Below are 25323 nucleotides of genomic sequence, written 5' to 3' on the forward strand. Positions count from 1 at the left end.
GAATGTGCATGAAGCGAAGGAAGTATGCAGAGATCGTGGCAAGTGGTAAGAGGTAGCCTCTGCCTACCCCTCTGGGAAAGAGGCGTGATTTTATGTATGTATATATGTATGTACGGAAAACTAGGGAATTCAATAATACGAGTTTATTAATTTTATTAACTTTGATAGATAAATAGAACCAATAACGGCCCGTGCAATTAAATATTTGAGGTTAGTCTCGGCTAGTATTAAACAAATGGCGGATTGTTCAGTTCCTCAATTCTGAACAGTATCACGTTACGTTTTAATTAAGTTGAGGAAGTGACAGCGGTTGGCATAATTGTCTGGTAGGTAATAAATGTAGGCTCCATTTACAACCCCCGATGGAAAAGAGGAGTGTTAGAAGTCTTAGTTTTTAACATGGTTTAAAAGTTGCGAAAAAATCTATACTAATATTATAAGGCTGAAGAGTTTGTTTGTTTGAACGTGCTAATCTCCGGAACTACTGGTCCGAATGGAAAAATTCTTTTTGCGTCGAAAATACCATTTATTGAGCAAGGCTTTAGGCTGTATAACATCACGCTGCAACAATAAGGAGCAAAGAAATAATTGAAAATGAGAAAAAAAAACGGGAAAAATTATTCATCTTTGAGGGCTTCAATGATGCCCATAATAACTATTCCAAGCGAACGAAGTCGCGGGCAAAGCTAAATACAAACGTAAATATATAATTATAGTCACGTCTTTGTTCCCCGCGGGGTAGACGGAGCGAACCATCTTGAAAAGACTGATAGGCCACGTTCATCCTACTACTATTATAAAGGCGAAAGTTTGTATGGATGTTTGTTACTCTTTCACGCAAAAACTACTAAACCGATTACCATGAAATTTGGTATGTAGGTAGCTGAAGACCCAGAATAACACATAGGCTACTTTTTATCCCAGAGTTCCCGCGGGATTGATAGGGTTTCCATGCGGACGAAGTCGCGGGCGGCCTCTAGTTAATATTATAAATGCGAAAGTTTGTGAGTATGGATGTTTGTTACTCTTTCACGCAAAAACTACTGAACCGATTACGATGAAATTGTAGGTAGCTGAAGACCCAGAATAACATATAGGCTACTTTTTATCCCGAAATTCCCGCGGGATTGATAGGGTTTCCATGCGGGCGATGTCGCGTTCGGCCTCAAGTAACATATACTTGTTATACATATTAAGTGACAGTCACGTCTTGGTAAAGCCATACAAGTGACATTTCCACCCAGTTTAATGTGATTTTATGACGGTCGTGATTTAACTCCGGGTAGACGACGGTACCCACCGACCTATTTATGTTAGAAAGGGCTGGATAGACATTTTGAAATGATTTTGTGTAACAACTATGGTGTTTTTAGTTTTGTAGCATGCTGTACTATCTTTACAGCTTAACAAAGGTATATGTTTGGGAGGGTTTTTCTGTGTGATTATAATGTCAAAAGTTTAATTTATTATGCGTTATATAACTTAAATTAAATAATTATAAAAATTTGATTCATTTGTATCTATCGAATAATTACATTACCTACGGACAAAAACTATTATGTAACAAATAAACTCATTTGGTAGTCATCATCTCAATCAAAACCAAAACTTGAAATGATTAATAAAAAAAATATATATCGTGATAGTAGAATTGCTAATTAATTCTGTCACAATTTTAAGTGACACAGCATATAGTCTCGTTATCCCTTACGGGTTAAACAAAGCCAACAGTCTTGAAAAGACTGATAGACCACGTTCAGCTTTTTAGTTTGATGATAGAATTGAGATTCTAATAGTGACAGATTGCTAGCCAATCGCCTAAAAGAAGAATCTCAAGTTTATAAGCCTACCCCTTAGTGACTAAGTGACAATTTTGTCTAAATAATGTTTAAAAATCTCTTAACCAAAGCTCGTTCCTAAAATCTTTTTAAATAAAACACTATTTTGGTCTGGAACTACTTCAAGGGTGTAGTTTATCTTGCCCTACCAGGATAAAGATGTTGGATTAAGAATGGCCAATCCGGTAGTTAAGTTTGGCAGATATACGAGCCGGGTGGGCCGAAAGGAGGCTTAAGAAACTCTATGGCACATATAAGACTAAATCAGAGAAAGTGTAGAAGTAAAACGGGTATTAAAATTGACTAAATTACACACATCTTATAAACTTGAGATTCTTCTTATAGGCGATGGGCTAGCAACTTGTCGCTATTTGAATCTCAACTCCATCATTAGGCCATATATTTGAAAGTGGCCTTTCAGTCTTTCCAAGACTATTGGCTCTGTATACCCCGTGAGGGATATAGACATGACTATATGTATGTATGTAAATTAACGTTGTTTTGCCATATAAATATATTTAAGTAATTTCTAGTTAAAAAAAAAGTTCACTAAGGGGTATGAAAAATAGATGTTAGCCGATTCTCAGACCTACTGAATATGCATGCAAAATTTGGTTAAAATCGATAAAGCCGTTTCGGAGGAGTACGGAGACGAACATTGTGACACGAGAATTATATATATAAGATGTATATATATATATAAATAAATTTCATTTAAAATGCTTTATACTAAAATCAAATGACCACTGAGTACAGCTTTATCTCTACACTTTAACTGTTTCTCCCTAAACTTAACTGCGTTTCGTATGCCGCCCCTAGCTTGTTGTGGCAACTTTTGTTATTTATTCTCTAGTATCTTGATGTAGTTAGGAATATTTTTGGCGGATATGAGAATGCGTTGTTGTATAACAAAGTTGACGATCTTGCTTGGAGGGAGATGGCTCAATTCATAAACTATTTTTATGGTTCCGTATTTTAAAGGAAAATAACTTCACAGGATTATTATTCTTGTTTGTCTGTCTGTGGCCGGGGAAGATGCTGTTTCTAAGGAACACATAGAGTTCAAAGTTCCATCCGATCAAATTATTAATCAATCAATTTTGCAAAATTAATAAATTTAAGTCGCAAAAGGCGAATTAGGGATAAGCTTATAAACATAAGATTCTTTTGTAGGCGATGGGCTACCATCTAAAGCTGAACGTGGCCTATAACTCTTTTCAAGACTGTTGGCTCTGTCTACGTAGCAAGGGATATAGACGTGACTATATGTATGTATGTATGTTAATAAATAGAAAAGATTATAAGCTATCCCTTAGTTGCCTTTTACGGCATCCATGGGAAAGAGATGGAGTGGTCCTATTATTTTTTTTTCGGTTGGTGCCGGTAACCACAAGGCAGCACTTTTCTTGCATCAACGTTCTAATCAAATCTTTATTTTCATATTGTTAAATTAATTTCAAATTATTAAATTGTTAAGGGTCAGGTCAAAAGTACTTGAAACCGCCAAGCTTGCATGAAGAGAGTTATGAATGTGGACGAAGCGAAGGAAGTATGCAAAGATCGTGGCAAGTGGAAAGAGGTAGTTTCTGCCTACCCCTCCGGGAAAGCGGCGTGATTTTATGTATGTATGTATGTTTTAAATTGTTAAAGTCGAAACTTCAGAAGAAGATTTAAAACTCAAAATCCTATAAACAAAGACTGTAAGTACGTCTGTTTGTTGCAGTAGATTGCAGTAGTAAGGGTCGTGCCTGAGCAACTAATCGCCGACTTAAGTAACTCGATTGGGTAGACTAAGGGATTTTATAAAGACTAAGTTATTTAACAGTGAATTGTATAATAACGTCTTGTTACGTTGCATTTTAGAGCATGGTGGTTGAACTGTTAAAGAGTCCGATTAAGGAAGCGTGATGCACAAAAAGGCACAGGTTCAAATCCCTACCTAAGAAAAAGAGTAATCGGTTATTTCTGACATGCTTTAGAGTGCCGTGTGGTTCCCGGCACCAGTAAAAAAAAAGAATAGGACCACTCGCTTCTTTTTCCCACGGATGTCGTAAAAGGCGACTAAGAGATAGACTTACAAACTTGGGATTCTTTTTTTAGGCGACAGGCTAGCAACCTGTCACTATTTGAATTAAGACTGTTGGCTCTGTCTACTCCGCAAGGGATAAAGACGTGATTATATGTATGTATGTATGTATGCTTTAGAGCCCCAGACTGTAGGAAGGCCAAAGCGCCCAGGGTCCTAACACATAATATTTAAACCGTTTTCGTATAAGTTTAGGATATCGCCACAAATAACGTTCATAGTGACCCAATTTGCTTCAATGACTGCACAGAGCACATACGACCTCGGGATCTTCCCCGCTCTGTGGCCCTCACATCCCAACTGCCTAGGGGAATGAAATGCCACAATTTGACAGCTATATATATGAGTTAGACCCGAGGACTCAAAAGGTTAAGTCACTCAACTTGAAGTTACAGACCATGTAGTTCCCAGCTTTGATTTTTGGCCTAATCAAAGCGAAAATTTGATAATACCATAACAGTCACTACGTAATGTTTTCATTTCTTCTCATATGAATATAGTAATCTGAACAATGTATTCTCTCGTCCACATTCTATTCTAAGTTTAGTTGACGTTGTTGAAGAAAATGCTGCAGTGCAGTTTTTTACCGCTTCTTCTGTACTGACGCCTTGGAAGCGGCTGTAAACTTAGTTTTAAGTAATTAATTTGACGTGAACCAATGTTGTTAAACCATACGTTTTGACAATTATGAAGCGATATGAAGTATCCTATAATAATAATAAAAAAATTGAATTTGAATTTATCACCGAATTCTCTCTCATTCTATGATCTTGTTGCCTGGAAGAGAGTGTAATAAGGCCGCCTTTTGTACACCATCTTTGTACTCTTAATTCTTTTGTGTAGCGTAACTTTGAAAAGCCAAGCATTTCACCATACGGTATACGAATATAAAAGAAGAAATCAAAATAAGAAGAGTTACTAAATTGCATATTTCTGTTAAATCTTTTAATGAGTACAAAACTTCCAACAAAATTTCTCATATCAGAATGTCATCGTTTTGTCTTCAACTTTTCGCGTTGTGAAAGTTATAAAATTTAAATGGAAATTTTAAACGAAATCTATTTTGTGTTTTCTTAAAGTTCTAAAACTTGGCGACACTTTAAAGTGCTTAATTGAAGGTCATAATCACAGTTATTAAAATTACTATTTCAGTGGAGTTTCATACTATTAAAGTCAAAAACTTAAAATAATTAATTTCTTTTTCTTGTCACCCCAATTACTAATCCGCTTGATAAATTTCCATTAAACTTACATGATTACGTTAACTTATTTTTGTTTTAAAACATTTTCACTTAACTTTTTATGCACTTAAATCAATTAAGTAAGTAAAGTAACCATTGCATAAATATTAAAAATATATATACATACAGGACAAATTACACATATTGAGTTAGCCTCGAAGTAAGTTCGAGACTTGTGTTACGAGATACTAACTCAACGATACTATATTTTATAATACATACTTATAGGTATAGATAAACATCCAAGACCCAGGCCAATCAGAAAAAGTTCTTTTCTCATCATGCCCTGGCCGGGACTCGAACTCCGGTGTCACAGACAAGCGTACTACCGCTGCAACACAGAGGCCAAAGCGGAGGTAACTAGGTAAAATAGGTTAATGGTGTCGGGAACCACACGGCACAAAGGTTTAAAGGTTTTATGCGGCTATAAATTTTAAATCTGAAGAACTTGTGTCTCATTCCCATGTTGCGTATCCCAACCCAAGTAATTCTAAAAAATTCCACTGGTGTTTAGCAAGCCACTTATGTACCGCCTTCAATCCTTGAGAGATCTCGTCCCTCACATCAAAAATGTATAAGCCGTTAACCCAAAAAGCTGGGAAAACAAAAACCATTCGACAAAGCACTTGAATGCCATTTCGCAAATCCACAGATAACATTCGAGTATGGAGATTTCATCGCGTGTTTCAACCCTTACGGGGTAGACAGAGCCAGCAATCTCGTAAAGACAGGAAGGTAACGTACAGCTGTATTGATTAATGATAGAATTGAAACATAAATAGTGTCAGAGTGAGCCCGTCGCGTTAACACAATTCCAAGTTTATAAGCCTCTCCCTTGACTGACTTTTACGAACAATACGAAGAGTGACGCGTCTGCACACACAGTTGCCTACCAGACCAAGATGTACCTACATACATACATATGGTCACGTCTATATCCCTTGCGGGGTAGACAGAGCCAACAGTCTTGAAAAGACTGATAGGCTACGTTCAGCTATTTATCTTAATGATAGAATTGAGATTCAAATCGAGATGATGAATCAAGATGTAATCTTGTAAAATTAAGGCATTAACGTAGAGTATGCACATATTTTAGTAGATTAAATAGAATAGTACAATGAAGATATGAGAGATCCCTGTCATGAAATTTTACTAGCGGGCTTAATAAGGAGTAGGAAATTAAGTAGGCTTTCCGTTAAATTGATGAAAATTAATAATATAGATAATGCTTCCAGCATTAGGTCCGCCAATTGTGCTGTAAGTTTGTATTTTGTACAATAGATTTAAATAAATGAATACATACATATAATCTTTATCCCTTGCGGGGTAGACAAAGGACACGTTCAGCTGTTTGGCTTAATTATAGAATTGAGATTCAAATACTGAGAGGTTGCTAACCCATCGCTTAAAAAGGAATCCCAAGTTTATAAGCCTGTCCCTTAGTCGCCTTTTACGACATCCATGGGAAAGAGATGGAGTGGTCCTATTTCTTCTTTTTTAATGGTGCCGGAAACCACACGGCACTATCAATTGCATACTATTAAAAACGACACTAAAACACAGTCAAACATACATAATCAATCTTTTAGGTCTAACAGAGATAAGAAAAAATAAAAAATTAGGTAGGTACTTCAATTTCCAATAACTCATAGTTTCAGCATTTTATGCTTAAATTGCATGTTTTCACTTAACCTGATTGGATTTCGTTCATGCAATTTCTCAAACGCTAAAAGGTTAGTAAGTAATCTTTTAGTGTAAGTTAAAGAATAAAATAATACTGAAATACCACAGACTGTGCCGTGTGGTTCCCGGCACCAATACAAAAAAGAATGTCCCATGGATGTCGTTAAAGGCGACTAAGGGATAGGCTTACAAACTTGGGATTCTTTTTTAGGCGATGGGCTTGCAACCTGTCACTATTTGAATCTCAATTCTATCTTAAAGCCAAATAGCTGAACGTGGCCTATCAGTCTTGTAAAGACTGATAGGCCACGTTCAGCTATTTGGTTCAGTTGGCTCTGTCTACCCCGCAACGCCTGTAACGCAACGTATGTATGTAGGTATACCATAGACTTGTTGGGATGTCGTAGAGGCGACTAAGGGATAAGCTTAAAAACTTGGGATTCCTCTTGTAGGCTAGCAACTTGTCACGATTTGAATCTCAATTCCAACATAAAGGGATAAAGTTGAACGTGGCCCTTCAGTCTTTTCAAGATTGTTGGCTCTGTCTACTCCGCAAGATATATACGTGACTTTATGTATGTATGTTTGAAAATAATTATGTGCTTAAAGCTTAACTTACCGCCCGATAATTAATAAAGTAAGTAATGTTTCGCTAACGACGACAACAAACATACAACTTGAACGGTAATTATAGACGGTGACTGGAGCTTTCAGGGCAGCTTTGAAGCTTGTCAGGGAATAGTGAACATTCAGGTACACAGATTTAGTGTTAAAGTTTAATTCCTTGATGCCATTTTATCATCAATAATTCATATAATCAACGTCTATATCTATATAGACGTGATTATATGTATTTATGTATGTATGTGTGGTTTCATGAATTTGACAGAAATATTTTAAACGGTAGCGTTAATGACTAAAATAATTTTGTTTTTTTTTTATATTTAAATTGATTGTATCACTTACCAATAAGAAACAGGAAGAGAAGAAGCGCCCACGCGCTGCGTGCGCGCATAAGAGTTGAGCCCGCCATCAGCCAATCAGAGCGCGGCATTCTTAGCGAGGAAGTGAGACGGGGGGAGAGAGGGAGTGAGAAAGAGGTGTGTGCGAGCGAGATAGACAGAGGCGCGGGGTGGGGGCGAGGCGCGGGTGGCGCTCATCTCGACGGTCGCTGCATCTGTGGAAGGAAATATCACGTTTTTTATTTTCTGGTAAATCATGAAAAAAATTAAGTTTGTAAAAGGAAGGCCTAGACGAATGAACTACATGTATGATCATACATACATAACATACATACATAACATCACGCCTTTTTCCCGGAGGGGTAGGCAGAGACTACCTCTTTCCACTTGCCACGATCTCTGCATATTTCCTTCGCTTCATCCACATTCATAACTTTCTTCATGGAAGCTCGGCGGTTTCGGGTACTTTTGACCTGACCCTTTACCAGGACGTCCTTAATTTGATCAAGATACGTATGATCAATCGGTTACATTTTGGGGTAAGATTCCGTCAAGAGTAGGTACCCTAAACAGACGAACTTGCATGAAAAGATTGATGAATGTGGGCGTCGTTACGAGCGAAATAATGCAGGGAGCGTGACAAATGGAAAGATGCCTGTCTACACCTGAGGAAGATGCGTGGTCATATTATGCATTCAAAACTATAGTTACCTTATAGAAACTTTCGAAATTTACCTTATAGTAGGTAACTTGCGAAATATGTGAAGGAAAGAGCGATCAACAAATCCTACTTCTTAATATTATTAATGCGAAAGTTTGTATGTCAGGATGTCAGTATGGATGTTTGTTACTCTTACACGCAAAAACTTCTGAACCGATTACGACGAAATTTGGTTTGTAGGTAGCTGAAGACCCAGAATTACACATAGGCTACTTTTTATCACGGAGTTCCCGCGGAATTCTACGCGGACGAAGTCGCGGGCGGCCTGTAGTAAAATATATAAGTATTGGTTGTTATTCATACAATTTACAAACTTAATAAATATTCGTTAGAAAATGTGTGAAATGAAACAAAAACTAGCGAACAAAAGCGCAACGAAATTCAGGTATGGAACCTGTATTTAAAACCTAACGTAATTGAAAACCTTTATTTAATAGGGAACGCACTGGCTAAACTATCTAGATCTAGAAATCACAAATGTTATACATATGTAGGTAGGTTCTTTGAGTGGTCCACGAGGATTTCCTGAAATTCCAACAACGAAATTCACGAAATATGTCGTTTTACGCGGACATATTGTAATTACTAATACCAAATAACTTGGGACGACAATAGGTACCTACATTTGTTATATGTTTGAAACGTGATAACTTCCGAACCGCTGGGCCTTTTTTTTATGAAACTTGGGTATACCTAATGTATGTTGGCTCTATCAATGGAATCTTCAAGTGGCATCAAAATGGAATAAGTAGTTTTTGACATATTCGCAACTTTGTAAAAATATATTGTGTTCGCGACGTGTAAGTTGGCGGCGAACAACGACTTATCTATACTAATATTATAAAGCTGAAGAGTTTGTTTGTTTGTTTGTACGCGCTAATCTCAGGAAATACTGGTTCGAATTGAAAAATTCTTTTTGCGTTGAATAGACCATTTATCGAGGAATGCTTTAGGCTATATATAAATCACGCTGCAACTATTAAGAGCGATGCAATATAGAAAATGTGAAAAAAAAACGGGCAAAATTATTCATCCTTGAGTGCATCATTGAAATGCCCAATATAACTATTCTACGCGGACGAAGTCGCGGGCACGACTAGTACTTAGATAAATTTGTATCCTCCCACTAGAATTCCACAAGGCTCTAAATCAGGAACCGCAAGACACTAACGATGAAAGCCCTTATTGCCACCAAGAAAATCGAAGTTAATCTCGAAACTAATAAATCTCATAAAGCTCCAGGCTCGGAAGCTCTATAAATACTTCCTTCCATGAAACATGACACGACGCCTCCCCAGCGTTAATACGGAACCCTACTTGGGCTTATTACGAATAGGAAATTGCTGTATTCCGACTTGGTACTTCGTAGATATTTCGACTGAAAACATACATGCATGAGAAACATTAGAACTACTGAGAGAGAATAAAGTACCTGAACGGGCCGAGGGTCTATTTGTCTAGTCAGAATAAAAAAGAATTTTCCCGTTCAAGATACGTCTTGTCGTCTCGTCGTCTTATGGTCGTCTCCTCAGTGTCCTAGTCGATTGTCCTTTTTTTCACAGTCTGTCAGTCGGTTTTAGTCGTCTAAAATGTTAAGACAGAGTCGTTTGTCCATGGAGGCTGAACGGCCGCTACAGTACCATTCTCCTTTCTTACTCCTGGTTGCATCCTCACTAGACTAGATGAATGTGTCTATTTCCTTAATCGCCTTTTAGGACTTCTTCTTCTTAGAGTTCATCTCCTATCAAAGGTTGGAACAGCAACATGGCGGTTTTATTTTTCGTCAACGCCGCCGCTCGAGACCTCGATGTGGTACTCCGGCCGAATCAGTCGCGGACTGACGCCATTTTCTTTTTCAACATACATACATAAAATCACGCCTCTTTCCCGGAGGGGTAGGCAGAGACTACCTCTTTCCACTTGCCACGATCTCTGCATACTTCCTTCGCATCATCCACATTCATAATATAATAACTAATAATAATAACTCTCTTCATGCAAGCTCGGCGGTTTCGGGTACTTTTGGCCTGACCCTTTACAAGGACGTCCTTAATTTGATCTTCTTTTTAACCACGATTCTTTTTCCAAGAATTTAACCCTGTATAATCAGTTGCAAACTCCTGTACCTTAGATTTTGCATAACCTTTTACGACATCCATCACACACACTACGGATCACTTGCTGTTCCAGTTGAGAATGCAATTGCGTTTGCGCATTGACGATACAATGACTTCCAATGACATACACACGGCGCAAATAGAAAAAAGACAATCCAATGACAAATTAAACTAATTAGTTAATTATTTACATCCCTCTCTTACAGATATAAATAAGGACCATTAAAAGCAACCAACATATTTCTGTTCGTGCGGAAGAAAAGAGAAAATGTCAGCCCTTGAAATATAACAGCGATTGAAGTTACGGAACTAATTAGTGGCATTCTTTGAGCAAAAAGAAACAACAGAAGTCAGATGAAAAGCCTCGTTGTGTTTTAACCATTGATATTATTTCATGGCATAAATATATCTGCTTTAATTTCTTGTTCCCAGCACTTTTGTGTAGGATCACTCCATAATTTCTCATGGATCGTAAAAGGCAACTAAGGGAATGGCTAATAAACTAAGGCGATGGGCTAAACCTGTCACTATTTGAGTCTTAATTCCATCATTAAGCCATAGAGCTGAACGTGGCCGTGAACGCGTTGGCTCTGTATACCCCGCAAGGAATATAGACGTGACGTATGTATGTATGTGTATGTAGAACCAGCAACGGTTTGGGATGTGCGTTAATATGTTAGTCAATGTATACTAAGCGATACATTTATTTGTATACGTAAGGGACTGTTTCATATAAATCACTGCGCGATATGCACTCCCTTCCCCCTATTAAGCTATCCCAAGGGATTCCGAACTAATCCAACCACTTCATTATCTAGATGACTGTACTGTACAGTCAGCAGCATATCAAGTTAGCCAAATTCGCCTCTATTACAACGCCATAGAGTTTCCGGATAAATCGACATGCGGTCGACTGTACGCGCTGTGTACTAAAGTTGTTTTATTAAGAGCTTTTATATATATATATATATCTCTTGCGTAGTAATATAATTTGACTCAAAATGGTGGCGTTTTTCCACACAGGCAAAAAATATTATTTACTAGCTGCGTCCCGGGACTTTGCTTATGTGGGAATACCCCCCGGAACAATAAGTACTTATGTTATTCCAGGCTATATTCTACCGTGTGCCGTGTGGTCCCCGGCACCAATACAAAAAAGAATAGGACCACTCCATCTCTTTCCCATGGATGTCGTAAAAGGCGACTAAGGGATAGGCTTACAAACTTGGGATTCTTTCTTATGCGATGGGCTAGCAACCTGTCACTATTTGAATCTCAATTCTATCATTAAGCCAAATAGCTGAACGTGGCCATTCAGTCTTTTCAAGACGGCTGGCTCTGTCTACCATATACCACTTAAAAACCATATTTTTAAGTGGTATATTGTGGTAGGTTTTTAAGTGGTAAGTATATACCTATCACTTAAAAACCAGAAAACAAAATTCGTAACCGCCAAAATTGTCGCAGCTATTAACCATTCCACCGGGATTAGGGATGGGGTACACCGTTTTGGAGGGATTGATAATTGTGCCGGGGAATACGGGTAGGGATGTGCTGTCAGCGTTCCCGGCGCGCGGGGATTTTTGGGTAAGGTTCATTCATCATTCAGCCAAGGATAAAGTAGTCGCTTTATTTTATTTTATTTTTTTTGGTAAAGATAATTTTGTTTTTGTAAATAAAACAAACACTACTTATCCTTGATAGCTGTCATCCTATCATTTTAAGAACTTTAAAAAAAATCAAATTAAGAGTTTTAAGAGTTCTGCAGCCAAAGGTAAAATCGAGAATAAATTTAGCAATTTTTTTTGGGAGACTTTCCGTATTACATGATTAAAGTTAGGAAGGTGGATTTGTTCAATAGTGAAGTTAGATTTTGAAAAAACAGAGGGATAAGTTTATTTAATCTAACCCACTTAAACATCAAAACTTTATAAATAAAAGATCTATTCCAGCTACGCTCCCAGCTTAAATTCATTGAAGAAAATGCTGCAGTGCAGTTTGTTACCGCTTCTTCTGCACTGACACCTTGGAAGCGGCAGTAAACTTAGTTTTAAGTAATTTATTTGACTTCAACCAATGTTGTGAAACCAAAAGATTTGTCAATTATTAAGCAATACAAAGTATCCTATAATACCTAAGAAATAATTTTTTTTAATTTGAATTCACAATATTTAATTCGCGCGCTAACGACCGACCTACACGTAATAAACGACTGATTATTTCTGTCGTGACAATCATGACAATATTTGAACATTCGCTGCGTGAACCACCGTTTTCAAATGCCCCAGTCTCTGTGGTATTAAAGTTTGAGGGACCGTCCCCTACCGATGTTGTTAGAAAATAATTGAGGGCCTCCAAGTGCGTGCTAGATTGAAGTGTCAATGGATTTATTTCGCTGTTTATCAAAATGGTATTTGAATTGGAACGTCATCGGTGGCTTTGTTAAAGGTTTAACCCTCTTGTCGAAAGAAGTGTTGTTAATTCAATGTTAGATTTTTATTTCATGCATACTTGACGGCCTCTGTGGCGCAGCGGTAGTGTCACCGGAGGTCCCGGGTTAGAATCTGAGCCAGAGCATATTGAGAAACGAACATTCTCTGATTGGTCTAGGTCTTCGATGTTTATCTATATAAGTATTTATTATAAAACATATTAGTTGAGTTAAAGTCCCGTAACACAAGTTTCTAACTTTCTTCGAGGCTAACTTGTATATCTGTCATAACTTGTCATTGTCCCGTATTCTGTTCTATAATTTCCACATCATTAGCAAGATAATCTGATGTGTTTTTTTATCGGAAATTTTGAAATAAAATTTATAACACTTTCACATTTCATCAAGGAGTTAGAAGACTTTAATCGAGTACTGCATTATCAGGTTTCTTTGAAACAAGTACGGATTCCTTACAATTCTCCCAGAAACGTGGACTGTAAACAATAATTAATTTTGACAGATACTTCGGAGCACTCCTTCAACTCATTCAAAATGTACTTATAACAAATCCCAATGAAATTCGCTGGGAGCGTCGGTTTTAAAATAAAGTCGTCGTTTGTGTACTCCGCAAGGGATATACATAGAAGTGAATATATGTATGTATGTATCCTACTACATTCTTTCAAAAAAGGATACCTATTCATCATTTTCCCGAACATTCTCGACAAAAAAAATACAATAATACTAGCTGTCCCGTCAAACGTTGTTTTGCATGTTGTGGGTATGAAAAATATGTAAATGTCGGCCGGTTCTCACACCAACTCAATGTGCCCACAAAATTTCATGAGAATCAGTCAAGCCGTTTCGGAGGAGTACGGGAACGTACATTGTGACACGAGAATTTTATATACAAGATTTTTAATTTTATGTTTGTCGTTCTGTAAAGTGCCGCTCTTGATAACTAGCATGTACACACTGATTTACGTGTTTTGTTTCGTACAAAATTACAAGTTCGTGTTGGCACAAAACACCGATAATACAGAGATGAACTCGGAACTGAAAAAGAGTATTTATAAAGAACTAATAATTAGACGTGTTTTTTAAGATAGCGATCTTAAAAATAATTTTATTTCATATAGTTCCGGTAAGCTATCAACTTTCCAATAAATTCTAATGTGAGATACAAATTTTGCACAAATAGGTATTTTTCTGAGCCGTTGATTAGGCAGTCATGACCACGATTAGATTGGGTAGGTCAGACTTTGACAGGACATTTGTCATTACAAAGGAACGTAACCCATATTGATTCACAGGTACGCGCTACACATCAACTTGCCTGAATGTGCAGGTTTCCTTACGATATTTTCCTTCACCTTAAGAGCATCAGTCGTCAATAAAACTAACGTATATGACGTAGTATATAACTAACGTATGTAACGTAATCTCAGAAAAAAGTCCTATCTTTATCGCCAATGTAGGATTTAAACCTGTGCATCAGACTTTTTACTCAGCTATCTTAACCGTTCGACCACCGACGCTAGAAGCTATATCTCTGTACTATTTTTATTCTACATACATAGCGGGACGCGCCATGTAATACCGAACAATTTATTTCGGCTAAGTCGAGTTGAACGACTGTAGTTAGGAAGGGAATCGTAAGTTATTCCAACTTGTAAGAAATTTATTCGGAACTAGAAATGGCATTAGGTTTGAGTCTAACAGTTTATGCTTCAACTGTGACTCGGGACTCGACAATAATAATTTGGAAAAAAAAAAGTTACTTTGTCTCTGACTCGTTCATTCTCTTATTATGTGAGTCGTTCAGTTTGTTCCAAGTCGATGTATTTGTTTAAAACGTAAAATATTTTTAATTGGAATGATAATAACTTATGTTATAAAGTAGGCTAGCAACTTGCAAGTATTTGTATATGAATTCCATCATAAGCCATACAGCTGAATCGCATCACATCGCCTTCCAGTCTTTTCGAGACTATTGACTCCGTCTACCTCGTAAAGAATAAAAACGTGATAATTGTGTTTTATCCAAAAAAAAATCTTTCTAATATAACTTAAAAAAGTATTTATTCTAACAGAAATATTGAACAATTCTCTAGCTACAATTAAAACTATAATAATGTGACTAATTTTCGGAAGTCGAATGTGCGACGTAGGCCTCCCCCAATTAACACCATCTTCCTCTTTTCTCGCTTATCTCTTCCAACCAGCTACACACCTTCTCTTAAATATATCCTTCTCTTCTACTCCGGCGCATACTCGGTCTCCCTCGCTTTCTTCCAACTAATATACAACATCGATATATTCCACGTAAGACATTAAACGGAATAGGTCGTAAAAAATTCCCAAGTTTTCAACAAAGTTTCGTACATTTGTTAGGAAAAATCGTGTAATACACATTGATCGGGGTACTTGCGTAAATTTTTATTTGTTTTCGTCCTTTCCTTTGTCTGAAACTTGTTTTCCGTTAACTCGGCTATTTTCAGAACGACAACCTCTCATGTTTTTGGTAAGGTAAAGTTAATAGTATGTATATTACAACGAGAATATTTTATCACTACAGTGTGTGTCTCTCTCTGTATGTGTGTGTGTGTGTGTGTGTGTGTGTGTGTATGGACTAATATACAAAGGGAGTGTGAAAGGGACTGTTGGAGTAGGAAGGCCTAGACGAACGTACCATGATCAAATCGGAGACGTTCTAGCAAAAGGACCCGAAACCGACGAGCTAGAAGAGAGTTATGAATGTGAATGAAGCAAAAGAAGTATGCAGGGATCGTGGCAAGTGGAAAGATGTGGTCTCTGTACAGTGTGCCTGCGATTTCGCACGCGAAAAACGAAAAATCGCATTAATTTTCGTACCCGCGGGAATTTCGAGAAATCCCTGAACAATATAAGCCAAACTTCAAAAAAAGGTAAATCTTTTTTTATTTTAATGCATTCTCTGCCTACCCCTCTGGGGAAGAAGCATGATTTTATGTTTAAATGTTTGTATCTTCTTTGGTTAATGTCTTTTTAAAGTTTTAGTTATGAAGGTAAAAGGCGACTAAGGGATTGGCTTATAAAATTGGGATTCTTCTTTCAAGCGATGGGCTAGCAACCTGACACTATTCGAATCTCAATTCTATCAATAAGCCAAACAGCTGAACGTGGCCTTTCAGTCTTTCCAATACTGCTGGCTTTGTCTACCTCGCAAGGGATATAAACGTGATTATATGTATGTTTTACTTAGAGATGTATGTATGTTTGCTTGATAAAATTGCAATAATATAACATTACTAGCTGTGCCCGCAACTTCGTCACCGTGGAATAGTTATTTTGGGCATCATTGTAGCCGTCAAGTTCAAGAGTGAATAATTTTCCCCGTTTTTTTTTTCACATTTTCCACGTTTTCTTCGCTCCTAATAGTTGCAGCGTGATGTTATATAGCCTAACGCCTTCCTCGATAAATGGTCTATTCGACGCAAAAATATTTTTTCAATTCGAACCAGAAGTTCCTGAGATTAGCGCGTTCAAACAAACAATCAAGCTCTTCAGCTTAATAATATAAGTATAGATTTCGATTTCAAATGGCATAATAAATGTTTCCACCCAAATTGGTTTTAACTTTATGTGCACAAATTGCCCATAAAAATGCACTGAACCGCAAAGTTGCCAGATACGTAGGTTATCTTATTAAGCATCTTTTTGTTAGGGTTGCCTTGTTGGGGTGCATAATAGACAAATTTGAGAAACATTAGCTATTTTCCCGCGACATTTCTCGCTTAAAAAAAGTTGCCGATGTATAATCACGGCTATATCCCTTGCGGGGCCAACAGTCTTGGAAAAACTGATAGGACACGTTCAGCTGTTTGGCGAGTCTATTACAGAATTCATACCAGAAAGATAGAATACTAGAGGCCGCCCGCGACTTCGTCCGCTTTAACCTATCTCTCCTCCCATCTCTATCCCTCTATCATAACTTAACAATCAATCCCACGGAAACTCCGGGATAAAAAGTAACCTATGTGTTATTCTGGGTCTTCAGCTACCTTAATACCAAATTTCATCGTAATCGGTTCAGTAGTTTTTGCGTGAAAGAGTACCTAACAAACAACCATATGTCAGTGTGGTTGTTTGTTAGGTACTCTTTCCTGACATACTCACAAACTTTCGCATTTATAATATTAGTAGGATGTGAATACCTTATATTATAAGCAAGCGAACTAAAAACCAGAAAAAAACATAATGTGCCGTGTGGTTCCACCAATTTTATTTTAAGAGAAGATTTTAAGAGAAGAGGTTGGCACCAATAGAAAAAAGAATAGGACCACTCCATCTCGACTAAGGAGTAGGCTTTAAACTTCTTTTAGGCGAAAGGCGAGCAACCTGTCACTTTATATGAATCTCAATTCTATCAGTAAACCAAACAGCTGAACGTGGTCTATCAGTATTTTCAAGACTTTTGACTCTGTCTACCCCACAAGGGATGTAGACATGATTATATGTATGTATGTATGTAAGAAATATGACAAATATTCAGTGGTTACTGCAACAAAAACCTAAAATGTGCTGAAAATTGGCGGTTCAACGGCTGAACAAATAGAACTTCAGATAAATATTTGTCCTAAACAAAGGTTTGTTGTCACATCATTTGGTCGCCAAATAACTACTTATATTTGTGTTGTTTTTACTTGTTTATTCAACTTTAATACGAATTCATGCAAATGGCGATTCAAAAGATTGATATTTTTAATAAAGAATCAAATCCAAAACAAAGTAGTTGTACATACAATCATGTTTTTTAATGTAGACAATGTGCATTCGTCCACGATTTAGAATTAAGTGAGCGGTAGTAGTTATAATTAGATTTAAGTGATATGACGACAATAAGTTATACCTTGTTTCCAATTTTGAAAATAAATCTATTATATATTTTTTTATTTGGTTTCACTTTTAGTTCGTTTTTCACTTGAGTAAAAATAATTTTTCTTTAGCTTCCTGGTTTGTGTGCTATTTGATGCATCTTCAAGCCAGGTTGCTAATGTTTTTGTGATGTAATCTATTATATTCTATTCATATAGTCACATCTATATCCCTTGCTAGGTAGACAGAGCTAACAGTCTTGAAAAGACTGATAGGCCACGTTCAGCTATTTGGCTCAATGATAGAATTGAGATATGACAAAAGAAACAGACAGACAGAAATTGTGACAAGTTGTTAGCCTATCGCCAAAAAAAAGAATCCCATGTTTACAAGCCCGTCCCTTAGACGCCTTTTACGACATCCATGGGAAAGAGATGGAGTGGTCCTATTCTTTTTTGCATTGGTGCCGGTAACCGCACGGTACACGTACAAAATATACATCTACCTATTATAGTGTGTCGGAAAAATCATTTTCGAAGTTTTGTGTTCAATAACTAATAATGAGAAAAACTATTTCACTGTAGAATTTGTATATTCCCTTAGTAAAATTATAAGCTACCTTGATATTAAATCAGATCAAAATTTAATTGAAACATTTAAAGATAGAACAGCAACAAAAATTTTTTAATTGCCTTTTTGTGGCAACTCCACATATTTGACTACTTGAGGAACTGGATTTTAAATACCTTTCAGACAGCTTCATTCACTCCACACGTCAACATACCTTCAACAAGATGGGTTAATTCTGTGGAGTACATTTTCATAAATTCCAAATTCGTCTCCGCCTCTCGCCCTTTCCATTTCACTCGGATTATAAATCAAAATGATGAATCACTCTTAACGAAGCTTTGCTCTTGAACGTTTTATTTGGCGTTATATTTATGCATGTCCACGACTGTGCCGTCTGGTATCCGGCAATTTAGAATAAAGACACTCCATATATTTCCCATGGATGTCGTTAAAGGCGACTAAGTGATAGGCTTACAAAACTTGCGATTGCTTTTGTAGGCGATGAGCTAGCAACCTGTCTCTATTTTGAATCTCAATCATAAAGCCATAGCCATTAGGCCAGTGACTTTTTGAGAATGTTGGCTCTGTCTGCCCCGCAATGGATATAGACGTGACTATTGTATGCATGCATATATCCACGACTATTTAGGTTCACGTAACTTGAAAGGAAAATGGGAATATTTTAGGATAACTTCGTTGTATATCCGTCGTAAAATATACAGTTTTCAATAGGTATAATTTCTTTCAGCTGTTCACATCCATATTCCATATCTTCTAAACTAACTTTAACGATTTTCGTATGAACATTTTGTAGAATTTTTATTCACAATTCTTTACTGTGCACAAAACCATAATATTATTGACAAGCCTTGATTATTTTTATCGTGTGTAACATGTTAAATGATCCATTTTGAAAACTTGCCGTCTAAGAGTTTTACAAAAATTGACCAAAAGTTGTCTTCTGTCGATTTTAAAGCGGCAGTAAACTTAGTTTTAAGTTAATTTTTTGACGTCAACTAATGTTGTGAAAAATTTAAAGATATGACAATTATTAAATGATTTGTGAAATGTCCCATAAAAATAAATGAAAATTTTGAATTTAAATTTGGTCTTAACCCCTTGAATGCACAAGTTAGTTCCTTTATTTCCCGTAAGTATTTAAATTTACACATTAACCCAATTCCCAGCCTGAGATCTAGGTTCGTTTGGAAACATTAATTTTATTCTGAAGCTGGCGGAGTGCCGTGTGGTTCCCGGCACTATTACAAAAAAGAATAGGACCACTCCATCTCTTTCCCATGGATGTCGTAAAAGGCGACTAAGGGATAGGCTTATAAACTTAGGATTCCTCTTTTAGGCGATGGGCTAGCAACCTGTCACTATTTGAATCTCGGTTCTATCATTAAGCCAAATAGCTGAACGTGGCCATTCAGTCTTTTCAAGACTGTTGGCTCTGTCTACCCCGCAAGGGATATAGACGTGATCATATGTATGTATGTATGCTGGCGGAATGCTAATTTCGCTCGGCAGACTGACTGAAATGGATGTACGAATGTACGAATTATCTGGCGTTATCCTTTGTTCCGAGTTACGTAGATGATATAATAATGTTTTGTGTTTAATATTATTACTTTGTTAATTTTGATGTTAGTAGTTGGAGAATAGGAATCGGAAAATAAGATAATAAATATAGCACTTTAAACAAAGGGAATGATGTGTTATGGTCTTGCGTCACTTGCAGTCGCAGTTCTTTGCGCGGTTGTTTTTATAGCTGTCAGGTGAATCTCAGGATTGAGATCAGCACTTACAATAAATTTTGCACCACCTACGCGCGCGAATTTTGATGATTTATTAGCGCTTCCTACATTTTATACACTACACATACATACATACATAAAATCACGCCTCTTGCCCGGAGGGGTAGGCAGAGACTAACTCTTTCCACTTGCCACGATCTCTGCATACTTCCTTCGCTACATATATATATATATACACTACACATTTATATTAATTTACAATTAAGTTTATACTCTAAGACCTACACACGTGAATTGAAGTACGAGTACTTCCCATTCTTCTATTTTTTGTTTAAATGCTTTGTCTGTCTGTTTGTTACGTCACGTTCTTCTATATAGATGGTCCATTGGTTCCTTAAAATATAACACAAAACCACATGCTTGTGATGTGAGGCCCGAGGGTTGAAACACGTCGAGCAGATAATCACACTTGACACAAGACTGACAAGACTGAAAAGATTTTAAATACCTATTCCGTGAAATCATTAAGTACTAGCTACGCTCTGGGGCTTCGCCCCCGTGGGAATTTTGGGATAAAAACTAGTATGTTATTCAAGTTATATTCTAACCAAGTAGGTACCTACCAAATTTTATCAAAATCCGTTCAATAGATTTTGTGTGAAAGAGTCACAAACATTCATCCAGCCACCCTTACTTACTATACTTTATCATATTTTTATGTTAGGACTGCTAGATTAAAATAATAATAAATACCCTTTGTCTTTGACATCATCCGCGGTTTATCCTGTTTTCCCCGTTCTTATTGGAAATTTCCCCCACCCAGTCAAAGCGGTTCACCCAGTCCTACACTATACCTATCAAACCAAAACTTATACCAATTTTACGAAAGCTAATAAACATAAAATATTAAAAATGAACCCAAATTAAACCAACTTTTTTAGACTGGTAGGTAAAAAAGGATTATTTTCTTAAATTTCTTCTGATAAACACCATTTATTATATACATTTACGCATTTTTCTTTTCCCAGCGGGGAATTCTTAGAAATCGTATTCAAAAAGCGAGTTTAATTAAAAAAAAAGATAATTATCTCAGAATCCTGTCGTAAAAAAAAATATAACTTCGAACACAAACATTTATATCCCGTTTTTTTTTTCAAGGAAAATATAACAAACCTAAATTTACACTTTCATACCTTTCACTATACAAAATTTCCACAAATTCAATTAACTACACCCACCGATTTTCCAATTATTAATTGAATTTATTTCACTCACCGGTAACGAAGCTGTGGTGTATCACGAGTGAACGCGAGATGCGACCGCGCCGTTCGATCGCTGAAACAGCACTGAATATTTGGCATCCCCACCCCTCCCGAAAACGCAAATCCCCCCGCAACACGCGCATCCTCCTTGCATACCCTGAAATAAAAAATCTGGATATGACAATTCTTTCTGAAAAAAAGCGTTCAAAAATCATTACTTACCTAGAAGTATCATAACTTTATTACTTACCGGGACGATAGGTACCTTTCTTCAGACTCTTAATATTTTATACACGCAAAATTTCAAGAAGATTCAGTAGATAGTAGAAGATTCAGTAGGTAGTAGATAGTAGTGTCGTGTGGTTCCCGGCACCAATACAAAAAAGAATAGGACCACTCCATCTCTTTCTCATGGATGTCGTAAAAGGCGACTTAGGGATAGGCTTACAAACTTGGGATCCTTTTTAAGGCGATGGGCTAGCAACCTGTCACTATTTGAATCTCAATTCTATCATTAAGCCAAATAGCTGAACGTGGCCATTCAGTCTTTTCAAGATTGTTGGCTCTGTCTACCCCGCAAGGGAAATAGACGTGACGATATGTATGTATGTATGTATTCAGTAGATAGCGCGTGACGCGAAAACAAACAAACTTACTTTCACATTTATAATATTAGTTGGTATGGCTCCACACGCGCTTGGCACAGCGCTTTCAGTTCTACTATATATCCGTGGTTGCACCCTCATGTCACAAAGGGGATCCTAGGTCCGCAATCAGGGGTTCTGCCCAACTTTTCTAAATTAGATTTTTGATTCGAGAGGGTAGCCAGTAGCCTGGTTATTTACTGCTATTTCTGGTCTAGAAATCTTAAATTTTATTTGTAGAACTTTCAAATCTTGAAACATGGTAAGTAAAGGGAACCCTTTTTATTTATAAAGTATCATTACTAAACAACAAAATGAAGAAGTACAGGTTACCTACTCAGACAGGTTAGTAAAGGTTTAGTCTAAAAACGTTGGCATATTACAATAAAATTAAAATATTTTTAATGTATAAATCCTAACCGCGCGAAGCCGAAGCGCGTCGCTAGTCTATACTAATATTGTAAAGCTGAAGAGTTTGTTTGTTCGAATTGAAAAATTTTTTGTTGTAAGACCATTGAATTGAATTCTTGCGTTGAATAGACCATTTATCGAGGAAGGCTTTAGGCTGTATAACATCACGCTGCAACCCTAAGGAGCAAAGAAATAATGGAAAATGTGAAAAAAGTAATAAAATGGCAAACGGGAAACGGGAAAAAAAAACGGGGAAAATTATTCATCCTTGAGGTCTTCAATGATGCCCAAAATAACTATTCCACGCGGACGAAGTCGCGGGCACAGCTAATAAGTAATAAAATAATAGCACTAAGATAAAGACACAAAATTTTTATGCCATGCGGAAAAGTCGATTTCACAAAACCTATTTATTCCTGGAGTCATGAAAATTCACCAGAATCGCCCATTTGATGGATCCAATCTTCAGAAATGTGCTTCTGAATCTTTTTAAAGTTTAATCTGGAAGCGCGATTGGAAAATCACGAAACCTAATAATGATGGTACCGCAATGTCCCTTGTGGGGTAGACAGAGCCAGACTTGAAAAGACTTATAAACTTGGTATTCTTCTTTTAGGCGATGTGCTAACAATCTGTATTAGTTTGAATCTCAATTCCATCTTTAAGCAAAACAGCTGAAAGGCTGGCTGGCCTATTAGTCTTTCAAGACTATTGGCTCTGTCTGCCCCATCAAGGGTTTAGACGTGATATTATGTATGTAGACTAATGTCGACGCTATGGTTTTTGACAAATGGTTTTGACTATTGAAGAAGCTATTGGAAAAGTGTGAAGTGTAGAGTCTCAATTCTATCATTATGCCAAACAGCTGAGCGGGGCATATCAGTTTTTTCAAGACTGTTGGCTTGAAAAAGGGTATGTTGAGATGGTTCGGTCATGTGGAGAGGATGAATGAAAACAGGTTGACTAAGCAGATATACAAAGAGAGTGTGGAGGGAAAGGTCGGAGTGGGAAGACCTAGACGAACGTATCTTGATCAAATTAAGGACGTCCTGGTAAAGGGTCAGGTCAAAAATACCCGAAATCGCCGAGCTTGCATGAAGAGAGTTATGAATGTGGATGAAGCGAAGGAAGTATGCAGAGATCGTGGCAAGTGGAAAGAGGTAGTCTCTGCCTACCCCTCCGGGAAAGAGGCGTGATTTTTATGTATGTATGTATGTTGGCTCTGTCTACTCCGCAAGCGATATGGACGTGATTATATGTATGTATGTATGTAGTTGTAGTAGGTACAATATTTGTATGCAAATCAACTCAAGAGTAAGGACAGACATGCATTATTAATTACATTAATGCCTATGCTCTTGCGCTAGATTTCTCAGATTTCTGAATGCATTGTTATGTCAATAACGAAACCAATTTAAGGACGAAGACAGTTGCATACTCGTGTTTAATGCTAATCACAATTGATACATACATTTAAAATCACGCCTTTATCCCTTTCGAGGTAGACAGAGCCAACGTCTTGAAAATAATGAAAAGCCACGTTCTGTTTTGGATTTGAGATTCAAATCGTGACAGGTTGCTAGCCAATCGCCTACAAGAATCTCAAGTTAATTAGCTTAGTCGCATTTTACGTCCATGGGAAAGATACGGAGTGGATGTATTCTAACGTGACGGGAACCACACGACATGCAATTTGAATCTCAATTCTTTCTTAATAAATTTGGCTTATTTGTTGAGACACCGCACGCCGACACACATTTACACACCCCTCTTTAAATTCGCGAGTTAAAACGGATGCGGATATAAACCTACTATTCTACTACAGAATAAAAGTTAGAATAGCTGTTTATAATTTGTTATCAATAGATAGTCCTATAACAAATGCTTTTATTAACAAGAAGTATATAAGGGCAGTTGTGCACATAATCGTCAGTGCTAACTCAGCCGTAGATACACTCAGAACTGTATAATTTAAAAACATAATGGCCGTTTCTCTACTTGGCTTTGGAGTGACACTTTTCACGCGTACCGCAATCGCTTTGCCGTTGATATTGTTACTCGTGAGTATTATAATTTAATCATCCATATATTGAATGCCGCGTGGTTCGCAGCACTTGAGAATAGGACCACTCCTTAACCTTCCAATGTATATAATATGTAACCTTCCTTCGTAAAATGCGGCTAAGGGATAGGCATAAGCCTGAGATTCTTCTTCTTGGTGATGAGCCAGCAACCTGTCACTATTTGAATCTTAGTTCCAACATTTAAGCCATACAGCTGAACGTGGTCTTTCAGTCTTTTAAAGACTGTTAGCTCTGTCTTTGCAAGGGACATAGACGTGATTATATATATGTATAGATACATAAAAATCAATCAACTTGCAATGTACTCTGCATTCTTTTTGCCGCATTCATCAGCGACTTTTTGAATATATACTCTCAGTAAGACATGTGGCTTGCGGGATTCAAACCCACAATCTCTTATGAATCTTTCTATCTACCTATATATATGAAAACCATTTCTCTGCGACTACCTAAACACAATGTAGGTTTTCCTCGTTCCTTTAAATTGAAGAATTTCTAATACTACTAATGATTATTTCACATTAGTTATGAATGTGGATGAAGCGAAGGAAATATGCAGAGATCGTGGCAAGTGGAAAGAGGTAGTCTCTGCCCACCCCTCCGGGAAAGAGGCGTGATTGTATGTATGTATGTATTATTTCACAGCTATCGTGCCGAGC

At 37.1% G+C, this 25323-nt stretch overlaps 1 protein-coding gene across 1 annotated transcript in view; it reads right to left on the reverse strand.

The window, feature by feature from the left end:
• Positions 1–21601, reverse strand: part of LOC106130394 (uncharacterized) — a 71533-nt gene extending 49932 nt beyond the window's left edge. The window contains exons 1-2 of the mRNA XM_060952053.1: positions 21539–21601; positions 7815–8025 (exon numbers count right to left, since the gene is read on the reverse strand). Of these exons, the coding sequence (XP_060808036.1) occupies positions 7815–7902 (88 nt within the window). The 5' untranslated portion in view covers positions 7903–8025; positions 21539–21601. The remainder of the gene's footprint in view (positions 1–7814; positions 8026–21538) is intronic.
• Positions 21602–25323: the final 3722 nt, after the last annotated feature.

This window comes from Amyelois transitella, chromosome 27 (assembly GCF_032362555.1).
Source record: "Amyelois transitella isolate CPQ chromosome 27, ilAmyTran1.1, whole genome shotgun sequence".
Taxonomy (NCBI): Eukaryota; Metazoa; Arthropoda; class Insecta; order Lepidoptera; family Pyralidae; genus Amyelois; species Amyelois transitella.